Source organism: Mastomys coucha, unplaced genomic scaffold (assembly GCF_008632895.1).
Source record: "Mastomys coucha isolate ucsf_1 unplaced genomic scaffold, UCSF_Mcou_1 pScaffold22, whole genome shotgun sequence".
Classification (NCBI taxonomy): domain Eukaryota; kingdom Metazoa; phylum Chordata; class Mammalia; order Rodentia; family Muridae; genus Mastomys; species Mastomys coucha.
Genome location: NW_022196905.1, coordinates 132548518 through 132564116, shown reverse-complemented (window position 1 = coordinate 132564116; position 15599 = coordinate 132548518). Strand labels below are relative to the sequence as shown.

Genomic DNA, 15599 nt, shown 5'->3' with positions numbered 1-15599 from the left:
ACCCTTGTCCCTCTTCACCATAACTTTACTAACAGACATAATGTCTTGTGCTTTTGGGGATATGGTTAAAAGTGACTTCTCCATGGGGCTTTGGAAAATCTCATGCAATAGAAAGGAGGAGGAAGGCCCCACTGTTCCAATCAGTCCCCTCCCACACCACATCATCCTGGCAAGTGCCTTCTCCCTGGTCCTGCTGGCCAAGCTCTCTGACCTGATTTGGTTTTCATATTCCATAGCTTGTTGTCATTGTTGTCAGTCTTCTGGATACTTCCTATGCATGGTGGCCCCACGAAGCTGGAGTTAAGACCCTGAGGATAATGCAGTAGGCAATGATTTGAGGTCTAAAGGCTAGCCATTTATTTGAGGTCACACAACCCCTCAGTCTCACATCTTCCATAAGCTCATCACTGATTGGGGTGGGGTTGGACTGAAGAAGAAAAGATCTTGGGCCAATTCAGAATGTGGTACAGGCTTCTCAGGATGTGGCAGTTATGAATCTAGACTGCCAGGGAGGCTATGCTGGGGTACAGACACCCAGCATTAGATGCAAGTTGCAGGGGACATAGGGAAGGTGAGAGAGACTAGAGACACCACAAGCAGACTTGTCAAGGGAATGAGATTGAGAGTGGCACAGACTATACCAAGAAAGTCAAGCTTAGAGTGATTGGAGGCAGGAGTCTGTGGAGGATTCTTGGGGGGATAGTTGCTGGTCTTCCCAGAGGTGAGTAGATGGGAAAGAAACAACCAGCAGCAGCTTCTGGATAGTAGCTGTGCATGGTCCAGTTTCCCATCCCAGCAGAGGGAAGGGCTGTGAATTCTGGGTCACCCTGCCCCAACTCACAGATGCTTTGAGGCTATCCCTTTGCCAATGGGCTTCTGAGCTATGGCCCTCTGGGGAGCATCTGGCCTCTCAGCAGCTGGGTTAGTTGTCACCTGGTAGGGACAAGACCACTAACAGGGTTTCCACGGGTGCGTGTGGAAGCCTCTTATGCTGATGTTCAGTTTTTCCCGTAAGAGACTTCCTGATTCTCTGCCCTGTACACGTTCCCCAGCTTCTCTGTCTTTCAGGCTTGGTTCAAGGGTATTGAAGCCTGAACAGGCCAAGCAACAGTTCAGTCTCCCTGCTGGCAGTCTTCATGCTCCTAAGGCTTCCTTGTATACCCCACAAGCAAGTGGAGCCTTTCATGGACTCAAGCTATGTGTTTGCCATACTAGAGTGACCCAGGAATCCACACACAGGGTCCTTACAGCTCACAAGGCTCTCACTCATTTCGTCTCCTCTACGGATCATGCAGGAGCCCGGGGTGCTTGTCTCCTGCAAAGGAACGCAGCAGCTCCTAGCCAGAACAATTTCAGGTGGATGAGCCTATATCCAACCCCCGTGTCTGCAAGATCTCTCTGCCTGACTCTGCAGAGAGAATCTCTTGTACTGTATGGAAGCATCACCTGTGTATAAAAATGTTGTTAGCCTATCAGCTTAGGTGGGAAATAGGGAGGTGGAAGTTCCAGTACAGAGAGGAATTCTGAGATAGAGTCAATCATTGGAGGATTCACCCTGGGGACGCTAAGGAGGACAGATGTATAGAACCTGAGCTGAGGTAGCCAGCCATGTGGTTTACTGTGAGAACCGAGTAAACAGGGATATCTCAGAAAAACACCGGGAGGCCAGGAATTTCCATCATGCTTAATAATATAAGCTCAGGAACATTGGGAAGGTAGTGGAACTCTCTGGAAGGGAGAGGCTAATTAACATTCCTCAGAACACAGGGTGAGAACCAACCTCACCCTGTGTGGGGACACATTCCACAGGGTGGACCTTTGCCCACCTTCAGACAAGGGAAGTCCTTACCACCTCATTCCCTGAAGACCAATCAGTTTAAAAGTCACACTGTTTTGCCAATCACATTGTATCTAATGGCTGCTGCCCTGAAAATTGTATAAAAGCTCACTGAACAAGCTGTGCCAGGTCACCACCTCTCCTTAGGGCCTGGGATGGCCCCAGTGCACTGGAACATTAAAAATCCTCTAGCTTTTTGCATCGATCAGGCTCCATGTGATTCACTTAGGGGATCTCCAATAAGCTAAGGCTCGACAAGGTCTTAAATTACAAAGAATAGGACAAATAGGTTATTGAATTATGAGATAATCGAAAGACAGGCCCAAGCTTTGGCCTAGGCATTTGTAAATATATTTAAGTTTCAGAGTTGTTATTCTGGAAGCTTGAGGCCAAGAGGGAAAACATTCTACAACATGCCTCTGAATGGCCAGTGGGGAGTCCAGTTCCCTAATCATAAAAGGAGAGCCAAAGGAGCAAGTATGGGAAGTAGAAGAGGCCCTCCCCATCCCCTCTCCTCTCTCTGCTTCTGAACATCAACTCAGTGGAAGAGGGTTCCAGGGCTCCACCCCAGCTACACAGAAAGTCCATCATGGGGAGGTCAGGTCAGATAACAGGGGTGGAAGACCCAGGAGTGTTGGAGCTTCTTATGCCCCTCAGCAGGATCCACAGGTTCAGGACATTCCACACCAGCCTGGGTCTCAGTCCCAGTCTCTTTTGACTCTAACCTGGTTCCTTTCTTCCAGGGGACTGAATCTGCCTTTAACATTCCTAAGGAAGCCAAGGCTAAAGTCCCAAACAGAAGGACCACTTTAATTACATTATTAAAGGCATCGTCTGGGTGGCTGGAAATGTGTGCAAAACAGGATGTAACTGAACCTTTGTCATACTCTTCCACTCACACCTGTGTCCATACAAGCACACTCACTAACCACATCCTAGCTAGCAGGGTTTGATGACACTTATCAGAGGCCTAAGAATAGAGCAAGATTCATGAAGAAGCCTGGTGCCCAGGATGAAGACACCAGTAGATCGAGGTCCCCAGGGCCTTTAGTGGACCAAGGGTGCCTTTCATTGAACTTCTAAGCATTTTTCCCAGGGTACTATGCTCCAGACATAGTACCCTTGGAAGTTGGGAAGCATGTAGGAAAGTTTCACTCAAGCCAGAGCGTACAGTCCATTCTCAAAAGAGATGAAGCTGTGTGTAGAAGCCAAGTGGGGAGGCTGAGGAGACAGGCATGGGGGGTTGGTGTGGGTCACTAGTGGGGAGTGATATGCACTGGGGCATGTGTTGGTCAGAACACACTACAGCCTCATACAACTAAACAGGATGGCAGGGGGTTGGGGAAGGGACTGGGGTGGTGGACCCACCCCAGTGGCCAGGATAGGGGATGAAGGAGAGTCAGGTGAGACCCCAAGTCCCTGTCCAGCTGTGGATCCCGGGTGTCCTGCTCCAGACACCATCCTTCAAGCCTTATCTGAGTCTCCATTTGTGCCTGGGTGCTGGTGAGGGACGGCTGAGATTTACTCAAACACCTGTGAGGCAAAAGAGGCAGAGTTAGGGGCAGAAGGCACCTAACCAAGTGGTGTGAGGATATCACTGGATCCAATCTCACCAGTGCCTCTGCTGCCACCGGAGACATAGCATAAAGGTGAAACCAAACAGGAAAAACCCTGAGGTTCCCAAAATCCCCACCAGGTCTGTTTGAAGAATGGGGGCTGGAGTCGGAGCAGAAAGTCCTAGTCACAGAGAATAGTGTCATTTGAGCAGCGATTGTTAAGATCCTCCCTGTCTCCCTCCTCTCCCCAGACACATGGATCTGAGCTATGCAGGCCTCTACAGGAAACCCTGGAACCATGAGGGAAGGTAACAAACTCACAGCAGAATGTGGTGTTGGCTAGGGAGCGTCTTGCTTTGGATGGCTCCAGGGTCAGAGTGACAGAGATGCTCTTTAGGGTTTCCCAGTAGGCCTGGCTGGCAGGAGCCCACTGCTGGGTGCCAAGTTCTGGGTGCAACACAGCTAGTTAAGTCCCTCCAGCATCAACAAATCCTTTCCAGCTCACTGTTACCAGGGAGATGAAGTTACATCCTAAGATCCCACAGTGAACTGAGAAGGATAGAGAGGTTGGTGGCCTCCATCTGGACTTGCACCCACATCTCAGGGCTCACTGAGCAATGAAGACAGGAAGGTCAGTGGCTGTGTGTCCACACTGCCACCCCCATGTCTCTGCACTTCTCTGGCCTCTCCACTCACCTGCAGAGACACAGAGGGTCAGCGATGTTGAGAATAGGACCACGGTCTGTGTCCAGTCCATATTTGTTGCCTGTGCGTTCCTTGTTCTCATGGCTGAAGGTGTTCACATTGTCAGCAGTTAGAGGCACTATGACAGCTTCCCACAACCTAGCCTTATTTCCTTTCTGCAGGCCTCAGTGGTAGTGAACTTAGGGTAATGGGTTCTCCCTCTTAAAGTTACAGTACCAGGCTTTGCTTGCTACTTCCTAGACCTGCAGCATCGAGGAAGGCTGCAGGGGTTGCTGAGGTCAATCATCTCTTTGCCTCAGAGAGAGGAGGGTCCATGGTTGCCCCTGAGGAATTTAGCCCTTATCCCATCCAGCCCTACACAGCTAAGGGGCAGGGAATGGAACAACTGGAGATTGTAAGATCCTGCAATCAGGAAAGCCATTGCGGAGGCAGTCAGGAGCCAACCTGAGTGACCCAGCACTCCCCAAGGTGTGTTCTCATTAGTACATTCTAGTAGTACCTGGTTTGAGTCTGCAGTTCACCATCCCTCTCCAGCTCCTGTCCCATGTCCACCTGGAAACCCAAATATTGGCTTACAGGCAATTCTGCCCAACGGCTACCCAGCAAAGGCTAGTCACCACCTCACCAGGTGTGAGCCAGGTGCGTGGCAGCACAGCGTCATATAAAGAGGACTGCTCACTACCCAGCCCTCCTTTTCCTTTTTCCACTCTCTCTCTCAATTCCCATGTGTTCCCCGCTGGCCTCTCTTGCTCTCTTTCTGTCCTCCTCTGTCCCCTCCTTTCTCTGTCTCTACACCTTTCCAGGTTCCCACTCCCATTTCCTCAATAAATCTTTATACTAAGTCTGTTGCATGGTGTGATTCCTCAGGGGAACATCTCAGCACTGCCCTGCCGGGTGCTACTCCTACCATGTTATACCGCAATTTATATTTTATATTTCATAACACCAAGGGTAGTCTTAACTTGCCCCACGCAGAGCTCTGCTTCTTAGCACTTGACGTCAAGCCGCTTAGCCCTGAAGCAGTGTGCTCATCTCCATCCTGCTGACTCCCATTCTGACCAACTGATTTCTCTCTGCCTCCCTTACCACCATCTACCCATTAATGTCATGTCATCTGTGGGGAAGAACAAAATAACAAACTGGCTAGCTGATCACCCCACATCATCACTGGCTACACTGCAGCAGCCCAGGTGACCCCCACAACACACAGGTCACTCCTTTGCTTGCCCTTCCCTATTTCTCTGGGAGCCAAAACCTTGAAGTTTCTCTCAGACCTGCTTCTGTTCTTACCCCTCCCCACCCCCATGTGTCATATTGCTATGTGATATATTGATTGCTATACTGAATTGGGAAGTCCCAAGGGCAGGCTGGCCCTTGCCCATGAATTTTGTCATGGAGGCAGTAAGTGTTCTCACCAAATTGTTTTTTTTTCTTTCCACAAGCATTGCTACTGAGCATTGTCCAGCGCAAGGTCATTTACAGAATGTTGCTGCCCAGCAGCAACGTTAGGGAAGGGTTATTCTGGAATATGGAGTCAGAAAAAGTTAGGCTAGCCATGATTAATCTTACCCACGTGGGAGGATCTCAAAAATTAGACAACGGGAGCTGTGATCACCCAGTCATCTTCCATTTAATGCCCCGTTTGTAACAAGCCAACAGATAGAAAAGGTGAGGTAAACCCCTCCCACAGGTTCGTCAGCATGCCAGCCCAATCAGCGACTTCTTTTTGTCTCTGAGGAGGTAGGACTTCCAATGTAACTGGAACCAGATTGGAGGCGTGGCAAATAGCAGGAGGTGGGCAGAGAGGTGTGGTTATGAGAGGCAGGCAGGGTCAAGCAGGAGGGTTATAACAGAATACCAAAACTTGACCAGGATGCTGCGATATATGTGGTGATGGGCGACCCTGTCCATGGATCAGAACACTGTGCACTGAGAACCTGAATCACAGGTCTGCACCAGAGCCCAGGATACTATCTAAAGACTGTTTTGTGTCTGCACCCTTGCCTCTGCAGCCATATAAACTAGCCCTCACGGGTGCCTACCAGGGTGGTCTTCAGGCCTTTGTCCCCACAGTTCCTTTCACTCTTGGATCTCCTCTGAGGTCCAGAGGACATTCTTGATAGAGACCTGCTTTCACCAGTTAATATGACAAAGCTGACTCACCTCAGGCCAGGCTATGTAGGATAAAGGACCTTTAAAAGTTCCCATAACAAAGCTCTGCCTTCCATGAATGACTGCAAGACTAATAAACTGGAACTTCAAAGTTTGTTGAGAGTTTGAAATGTTAGTTCTGGAAAGTCCAGAGCTACATTATCTTGGGCCATCGTTAGGCAACTTAAGAGCAACTTATTGCCCTCTTCCATACTTGACTTTAGATTTGGAACCACTCGGAATGATCAAACAGAATGCTAGCTTGCCAACCAACCAAAAGCTTAAAACACTGTCACATGGCCTCTGAGGCCTAGCAACACAAGGTTCCCCCTTTGCCTACCTCTACTGTTGACCTAATGTTTCCACCAACATAAGTTTAAAGTATCTTGATTTGGCTTTCTGCTGTTACTATAAAGATTTCACAAACCCTCTTCCATGTCCAAGCATGGAATTTGGGGCAACTTCAACCCTGTGTCCCCAGGCCATGACCTTGGCTCCAGAATAAACTATCTCTCATCTTTGAGGTGAGAGTTGTTTCTTGTTTTCTACCAACAATCCCTGGGGCCCGAGGGGCTGCTAACCCCAGTCACCCAGATGTAGAAGTACCTGCTGAGACCCTGCCCCTTTTGTCACCTCCAGGTAACTGACTTAGGGTGGCACTTCCTACTTGAATGGCTGGCACAGCAGGCAATCAGATTCTTTGCTGCAGTGGCAGAGCAGTCCTCTCTGCTTTGTTGACACCATTTACCAACATGTAGAAGAAACTGAGAACTCAGTCTACGGAGGGGCCTTAATGTGTAAAAAATCTTGAGGCATGAATACCTTTTTTTTTTTTTTTTTTGAACACCCAGAACCCATGCAAAGATCAGACTTGGTAGCTGCTGTATATAATCCCATCATTTCTTTGGGGAGGTGAAAGGTGGAGACAGGAGAATCCCTAGAAGCTTGCAGCCTAGCTTGAAGCTCTGGGTAGACAGGCAGAAGCATGTTCTTTGATATGCAGATGGTGGGCTTGATGGCTGGTAGTCAGGCTCCTACATTAGTTAAGAGATACAAATTTCCCTTCCTACAGTTTTCTAACAATCTGGTTAGGGTACTACTTAGCCTTGAGTCATTTTAGAGGCAGTGCTCCTTCAACTGAATTCCTCTTAATTCTCTGTAACATCAATTTATTACTCCTAGTCTTTCCTGTACCAATAACAACTAGAAAAATAACTAATATAGCCTGCCAAGAAGCTGAGTGTGGCTAGAGGACTAAGTCTGTTAGTATAGTTGGGACACTCAGCTGGGTGTGGCTTGTACCCTCAGTGATTTTCTGCCTGCGTTCAGCCAACCCAGCAGACAGAAAGAATAAGGCCACTTATTCTTAACCAGTGGCCACGGTATGATACCTTCCTTGAAGCTTCTCTCTCCAGGACACTGGGGTAGGGGGGTTGTTGGGTGGGTGGGTGTGTATGTGTGTGTGTGTGTGTGTGTGTGTGTGTGTGTGTGTGTGTGTGTTGTGAGCAAGACATGACAACACAGTGCATCATGATCTTTCCTGTAGTGCCATGGAGATGAATATCATGAATATCAGCCTCCTCAGTTTGGGCACAGAAGTCTTCATACAGGTACTTCTTCCCCCAGAAGTCCTGACCTCCATATCCCACCCTCCTTTTGGAAGTAACCAGCTCTTCACTGGGTTCCCTTATTCTTTCTGTCTACTGGCTTGGCCTAATGCAGGCAGAAAATCAGGCAGTGATTCTAACAAGACCCAGTTTTTGAGGTCCAAACCCAAGGGTACCTGATGGCTCAGTCCATTAAAATCCAGAACATTGGGGCTCAACTGGTAGATGCACTTGCCACCCAGGGTGATGACCTGATTTCAATCACATGGTAGAAGGAGAGAAAGAATGCCTGCAAGCTGTCCTCTGAGTTCTATATCGAATGTGAGGGTGCACAGGAAAGTAAGTGCTGAAATGCCCCTCCATTAAGGAAGGTGTTTATAATGGATAAGATATGAGGGCTAAATTTATGTTTTAAGTTTAAATCACTGTGTTCAAGTAATCTATAAAACAAGCTAGGTGGTTGTGGCGTACACCTTCAATCCAAGCTCTTGGGAGGCAGAGGTAGGCAGGTCTCAGTGAGTTTGAGGTCAGCCTGGTCTACAGAGTGAGTTCCATGACAGCCAAGGATACACAGAGAACAAAAACAAAAACACACAAACAAATGTCTCTAATCTGTTATCCCTATTTGCCAAACAACAGATAAACCTGTAAAGACCCACTTGCCTAGGTAACTTCCTGGAAGGCTGGCAGCTGTTGTTTATGTATGATAAGAAGCCATGTGTCTTCACTTCTGTAAACAAGGTTGTATGCCCACACTGCACAGGATGTTCTTGATAATGCATAGGTGGAAGGTACATGGCAGGAAGTATGTCACCTTGTGGGGCTTGCCTTTATAAACTCTTAACTAATGTGATTTGCAGCCATTCTCTGGGAATCCTGGGTATGGACCTGGTTGGTGTCCATCACCCTGGCCAGTATTTAATAACGCTTATTTCAAATGTGGCTCCAAAACTATAGTAGTAGTCTTATTCTTGCTTGGTGGGATTAACAACAAAGAGAGAGAAAATATCTAGAGGCATCTGGAAGATTTAGAGCAGAGAGAAAGCAGCAGACTAGACACAGCCAGGACTAGGGAAATGAAGAGAATACAGGCAGAAAGCAAGAATAGAGAACAGCAAGGGAGGAAATAGTGAGAACAGTAAGAAAGGTGGGGTATAAAGAAAGCAGGGATCTGAGGTGAAGAGCATGTGGAGCTTAGTGTGGGGCTTTGAAATGGACAACAGGTACTTGTGAATAGGGACTGAGGGAGGTCCATGCCACAGGTGCTTGTCAATAGAGAGCCATATGGACATGAACCCATTTCACAAGTTCCCAGGGAATGCTGGCTTTTATTTAGACCAGTTTGAACTTATTTCTGTATAAATGGACTTTCTGAGACCTAACATATATGTGCACTGTTGCATGCATGTGCCCACACATATGATACATAATTGTAATTTAAAATTTTAAATATATACAAATATCTTATATATATCCAGGACTTTGTTTAATATGCTAGTTCCACATATACCAGGCTAGTCTTGAACTACGTAGCTGAGGATGACCTTGAAATTCTAATCCTCCTGCCTCCACCCAGGCTAGGATTATAAGCATGTGCTGCCACATCAGTTTTTCTGTAGTACTGGGCTAGAACCCAGGCTTCTTACATGCCTGGCTCAAGCTCTCTGAACTGGGTTACATTGCCAGCTCCCAAATGTTTTTGAGGTAATATCCAATTGTGATTTTTCCTTGAGTTTTTGGGGGTTTTTTGTTTGTTCTTCCTGTTAAGCAGAACCATCTCCAAGGAAAGCCTATGACTTTAGAACTGCTGGGAGTGAGGTGAGAATAAAGCTGACATTGTTGGCCAAGCTCTTCATTCAAATTAATTAGTTAATTAGTTCAAACACTCAGCTTCCTAAGGAAACCTAGAGAATCTGTGGTTCAGATAAAATGCCTGTCAGAGGCCAGGGAGGAGAAGTGAGCTCTTGCCACAACTCAGAACACCATCTGAGGGAAGAACATGTGCCACAAGTCAGGGGAGGCTAAGCAGATTCCTGAGGCCATGTCTGGCCTATGCCCTGTTCATATTGTGTGGACTGGAGCCCAGAGGCACCACAATCCACATGCCTTGGCACAGACTTAGGGAAAATGAAGGAAGCTAGAGACCCAGAGTTCTTGCTGGGCAGAAGGACTTGAAGTTATAGAGAAAAGTGAAGCTATATTTCTGCTTGCCTGAGCTTATGGGCTAAGGCTGGTAATTGTCATGTTTTACTTTCACATATATGTTTCCTATGTATGTATGTATGTATACATGCATGCATGCATGCATGTATGTATGTATGTATGTATGTATGTGTGTGTGTGTGTATTTGGGTAAGCAAATGTGTTTATGTGCAGGTTTGTGTGCAGGTCTCTGCATGTGGAGGCCAGAGGTCAGCATCCCTTCCTTAATCACTCTCCAACTGATTACTTGAGACAGAGTCTCTCACTGAACCTGGAGTTGACCAAGTAGGCCCAAGTGGCTGTCCATCATGTCCCAGGGATCCTCCTCTTTCTACCTCATTAGGGTTGGGATTACAGGTACACATGCCATGCCTAGCTTTTTGCTATATAGGTTCTGGGGCATTGAACTCAGGTCTTTTTCCTTGTTCAGGAAGGAGTTTATTAACTAAGCCATCTTCCTAGTGTACATTTTATCCTTTATCAAATTAATATACATGGTGAAAGATAAGCATCTGGGGTGTGCTATCATGCTAAATCTGTTCAGTGAGGCTATATTTCTGCTTGCCTGAGCTTATGGACTAAGGCTGGTAATTGACAATCTGAAGGAAATACCTACTTTCCCAGGGTCAAAACCCAATGAACCAACTTTCTGGATCCTGACAAAAATTTTACAACCCTCTTAAAAACACTGCATGATCTGCAATGAGCTTCTTCTTCCTCCAACACAGATAATTTAAAACAAAAATATCTGGGCTTCCTTACCCTTCTCCAAAGCATCCTTCTGCCATGAAGCTGCCTTGCTGACCTCTGTTGCAATACACATGACTTTTTCTCTTCATCTTCATCTCCTTCCTCCTGGCAGTTGTTTGGGTTCTCTGCCTGTCTACTCTGTTGTTTTTCTCTCAAGATAAGAAGATTGCTTGTGAACTTGAAGTACTTTTTAATGGATCCATGTAGTGCCTCACACTTGTGGTCCCGCCACTTGGGAGGTGGAAGCAGGAGAATTATCCTTACATTGGAGACCAGTCTAGGCTACACAGTGAGTCCCAGACTATCCTCAGCTACAGTATGACACTCTTCAAACAAGACAAGAAAAACAAACCAGAACAATTAATGGCTGCATCGATAGCTCAGCACTTAGGAGAATGTGCTGTTCTTGTAGATCTGGGTTCGGTTCCCTACATCCATGTCCATCACTCACAACCACCTGTAAATCCAGCTCCAGGAAATCTGATGCTCTCTTCTGGACTTCATGGTGTTCTCTTCTGGCATCTATACCATGTGCACACATTCTGCCCATCCCCACAATTAAAAAAATAAAATCCTTTTACAAATCCAACTAAATAAGTAAATTGAAATGTGTAAATGAACTACAAGGTCATGTCAACAAAAGACTGCATCAGTGGAGAGCTGGGGCCCAAACTGTGTCCCTTAATCACTGAGGCAGACCACATCACCATGAGAACTCAAAGATGCCATTGCAATGACTCAGAACACTTGTTTTGACTTCTACATAATTCTCTACTGTTTTTTTTTTCCTTACTTAAGATTACTTAAGAAAAGATCTCATGTAGCCCAGACTGGCCTCAAATTTTGTAGCTAGGACTGACCTTAAACTTCTGATCCCCCTGTGTTCACCTACTGGGCACTGGGATTACAGGTGTGCACTACTTCATCCAGATCTTTTGCTGATTCTACTAAATATGAGACTTGCATACTGGAAGTCTCTAGCTTCCCAGGGTGAGTAGCAATGTTTTCTAATTTTGGCATTTCACTTCTTCCTATCCACAGCCCCTTTGCTATCCGTCCTGGCCATCCTGACTCTGCACTTCTTCCTATCCACAGCCCCTTAGTGCTATCCGCCCTGGCCACCCTGACTCTGCACTTCTTCCTATCCACAGCCCCTTAGTGCTATCCGCCCTGGCCACCCTGACTCTGCACTTCTTCCTATCCACAGCCCCTTAGTGCTATCCGTCCTGGCCATCCTGACTCTGCATCTCTTCCTATCCACAGCCCCTTTGCTATCTGCCCTGGCCATCCTGACTCTGCACACACCCAGGATGCTTCAGAAGCCTGCTCTAGAGTGACTTGTTTTGTGCAGTCTAAGAATGAAGAGTTTCATTCTGTTCCCAGCTCCGGCTCTAGAAAGTCCAAAGAAGATTTCAAAGATCTTCCTGCCACTGCCTCCCCTCACTTCAAGAAAGATTATTTTCTCATTCTATAACCTCTAAATCAGAGATTTATATCAGAGGCTCATAGGTAGGGTAACTTTTACCAAGTATCCAAAGACTTTCTGAGTAATCCAGAAAAATCTCCTCACCTTGTGAGTCAGACACAGCACCAATGACTCTCCTCATTGGCAGAATTTATGGCAGTAATACCAGTTTGGGGTTTTGTCACCATTTTTGTTGTTGTTTTGTAGACATCTGTACATGTATGTTATGTCCATATGTGTATGGGTGTGTGCACCAGTGCATGTGTAAAACCCAAAGGAAGATACTGAGTGTTCTGTTTTATCACTGGGTCTCTCACAGAACCTAGAGGTAGGTCCAACCACCTACCTATCCCTTCCTGCCAGGGTACTGGGGGCTACAGATGTGTGCCCATGCTTGTCTTTTCATATGGGTACAGGTATCAGAATTGAGGTTCTTATACTTGCACTTATATCCACTTATATCCACTGAAACAGTTTTAAAGGATAAGGCTTGAGATGAACACAGGAATTCTCCTGTATCTGCTTCCTGGACAGTAGTATAGACCAAACTCTCCAATTAGCTTGCCTTCCCCACCATGATAGACTGCATTCCTCTGAACTATGAACCAAAATAATGTGTCCCACACACACAAACTTTTTGTTAGATAACTGGTCAGTGATGAGAAATGTTGTCAATTCAGAAAACTGGTAATAGGAGGGCATTCATTGTGATCCCACAAGTCCCAAATGTTAGACATGGAGCTGCCTTCTGCTCTATTAGGTTCTGTTCCCATATTTTCTTCCTATGCCCACATTTATCCATTTTGAGATAAAAATGTTTATTCTGTGCTATGTGTATTTTTAAAAGTTGTTGTGTCTGTGAGCATGGGTGTGCAGATACCACTGAGTGCTTATGGAGGTCAGAAGACAGCCTTGAATGTCTGTCCTCACCTCTAAGCTTGTTTGTCATGGGGCCCCTTGTTGTTTGTCCTTGTGTATGCCAGGCTAACCGGCCCCATGAAGGGACTCCTGTTCCTGCCTCCCAGCTTGCCTTAGGAGTAGTGGGATTACAGATGCACACTATCACATCCCAATTTACCTGGGTTCTATAGGCTCAGGTTTCCCTAGCCAATACATTCTTTCTTGATTTTATACATGTTTATAGTTAAGAGAGTGCCTTGGATTTTAAAGCAAATGAACTATTCAGACATTGCAGGATCTTACAGGAGAACTAAATTTATATTATGGAGTGGGGTAGGGAATCTTCCCAAAAATGATGAAAACTTGTAATCACAGCACCCAGGCAGAGGCAAACAGACGAGCCTGAAAATATAGTGCAAGACTCTTATCTCAACAAAAATGAAATAAAAGGGGGCTAGGGACAGAGCTTAGTGGCAGAACATTTGCCTGGAATGGGAAAGGCCCTAGGTTTTGTCTCCAGTATCACTCACCCCCACCTCACACAGGCCTTTCTGAATATTAAAAGATTTAAAAACAATTATTCACACAGTCACTCTGATACCTAAACCACACAAAGACTCAACAAAGAAAGAGAATTTTAGGCTAATTTCCCTTATGAACATTAACGCAAAAATACTCAATAAAATGCTCATAATCCAAATCCATGAACACATCAAAAACATCATCCACCCTGATCAAATAGGCTTCATCCCAGGGATGCAAGAATGGTTCAATATATGAAAATCCATCAATGTAATCCATCATATAAACAAACTGAAAGAAAAAAACCATATGATCATCTCATTAAATGCTAAAAGAGCTTTTGGCAGAATCCAACACCCCTTCATGTTAAGTCTTGGAGAGATCAGGGATCAAGGTGCATACCTAAACACAATAAAGGTAATACATAGCAAGCCAGTAGCCAACATCATGTTAAATGGAGAGAAACTTAAAACAAGCCCACTAAAGTCAGGGACAAGACAAGGTTGCCTACTCTCTATCTATTCAACACAGTACTTGAAGTTCTAGCTAGAGCAATACAACAACTAAAAGATCAAGGGGGGCGGGGGAGGATCCCGGGAGCCAAGCTAGCGGGAAAATGAGACCTTTGACCGAAGAAGAGACCCGGGTAATGTTTGAGAAGATTGCAAAATACATTGGAGAGAATCTGCAGCTCCTGGTGGACAGACTTGACAGTACTTACTGTTTCCGGCTGCACAACGACCGAGGGTACTATGTGAGTGAGATGATCCTGAAGCTGGCTGCCAACATCTCCGGAGATAAGCTCGTGTCCCTGGGGACGTGTTTTGGGAAGTTTACTAAGACCCACAAGTTCCGGTTGCACGTTACAGCGCTGGACTACCTTGCACCCTATGCCAAGTATAAAGTGTGGAAAAAGCCAGGAGCAGAGCAGTCCTTTCGGTATGGAAACCACGTGCTGTAATCCGGTCTGGGTTGAATTACTGAAAACACATCTCAGTACCAGGGAGTAGTGGTTTACTCCATGACAGACGTCCCTTTGGGTTTTGGAGTGGCCGCAAAGTCTACCCATGACTGCAGAAAAGTGGACCCCATGGCAATTGTGGTGTTCCATCAAGCAGACATTGGGGAGTACATACGCCATGAAGAGACATTGACTTAGGACGGTCATCCCAAGAACATTTTTTGTGTGAGCGGACTTAGCTTTGTTTCCTGTGCGCAGGCCATCATGTTAAGTCTGGAGAACACTGAGAGATGAAGCTTGGATTCTTATCAACAGAAATGGCTCAAAAATAGGGTTTCTGGCCCTCTAGAGTCAAAAGCAGGTGGATCACAAGTATATGGCCAGCTCAGACTACTTGGCAAGTTCAAGGGTAGCCCGGGCTACATAGTGAGACGTGTGAGTGTTTGTGTGAGTAAATGGAGTGTTTCTCTCTGTATCTGCATCGTCTTCGTTTGGATTAGAAGACTTGTTCTGAGTGCGGCTTCTTACTTCACTGAGGACAGCAGCAATCTTACTGTTATCTGTGATAACACCGTTTGCCAAGCTCATAATAGCACAGTGGACTTTCTGTTTGTTAATATTAAAGGTAGAAACAGCCATGTAAGGATAGCTGGCCATGCCTGTGGTTTTACATATGGAATTTAATAAAGTTTAATGGGTTTATATTTAAAAAAAAAAAAGATCAAGGGGATACAAATTGGAAAGGAAGAGGTCAAAGTATTTGCAGATGATATGATAGTATATATAAGCAGTCCTAAAAGTTCTACCAAATAACTCATACAGCTGATAAACACCTTCAGCAAAGTGGCGGGATAAAAAATTAAATCAAATAAAAAAATCAGTACCTCTCCTTTATACAAACGATAAACTGACGGAGGGAAAAAAAATCAGAGAAACAACACCC

The 15599-nt window shown here is 45.9% G+C and overlaps 2 protein-coding genes across 2 annotated transcripts; one reads left to right on the top strand and one right to left on the bottom strand.

The window, feature by feature from the left end:
• Positions 1–951: 951 nt before the first annotated feature.
• Pvrig (PVR related immunoglobulin domain containing) lies at positions 952–4150 on the bottom strand. The gene is given in 7 exon segments (XM_031391187.1): positions 952–1091; positions 1249–1337; positions 3206–3370; positions 3451–3574; positions 3649–3958; positions 3960–3999; positions 4086–4150. Coding segments are annotated over 7 exon segments (933 nt in total).
• Positions 4151–14311: 10161 nt separating this feature from the next.
• LOC116068634 (60S ribosome subunit biogenesis protein NIP7 homolog) lies at positions 14312–15266 on the top strand. Its single transcript, XM_031338455.1, has 2 exons — positions 14312–14592; positions 14734–15266. The coding sequence occupies exons 1-2, from the start codon at positions 14312–14314 to the stop codon at positions 14852–14854; spliced, it is 402 nt and encodes a 133-aa protein (XP_031194315.1). The 3' UTR covers positions 14855–15266.
• Positions 15267–15599: the final 333 nt, after the last annotated feature.

Excerpts from the sequence above, each read along its gene's own strand:
- LOC116068634 (XM_031338455.1), top strand. The coding sequence starts at position 14,312 with ATGAGACCTTTGACCGAAGAAGAGACCCGGGTAATGTTTGAGAAGATT. Across the intron at positions 14,593-14,733 it reads TACCTTGCACCCTATGCCAA|GGGTTTTGGAGTGGCCGCAA; the intron begins GTATAAAGTGTG and ends AGACGTCCCTTT.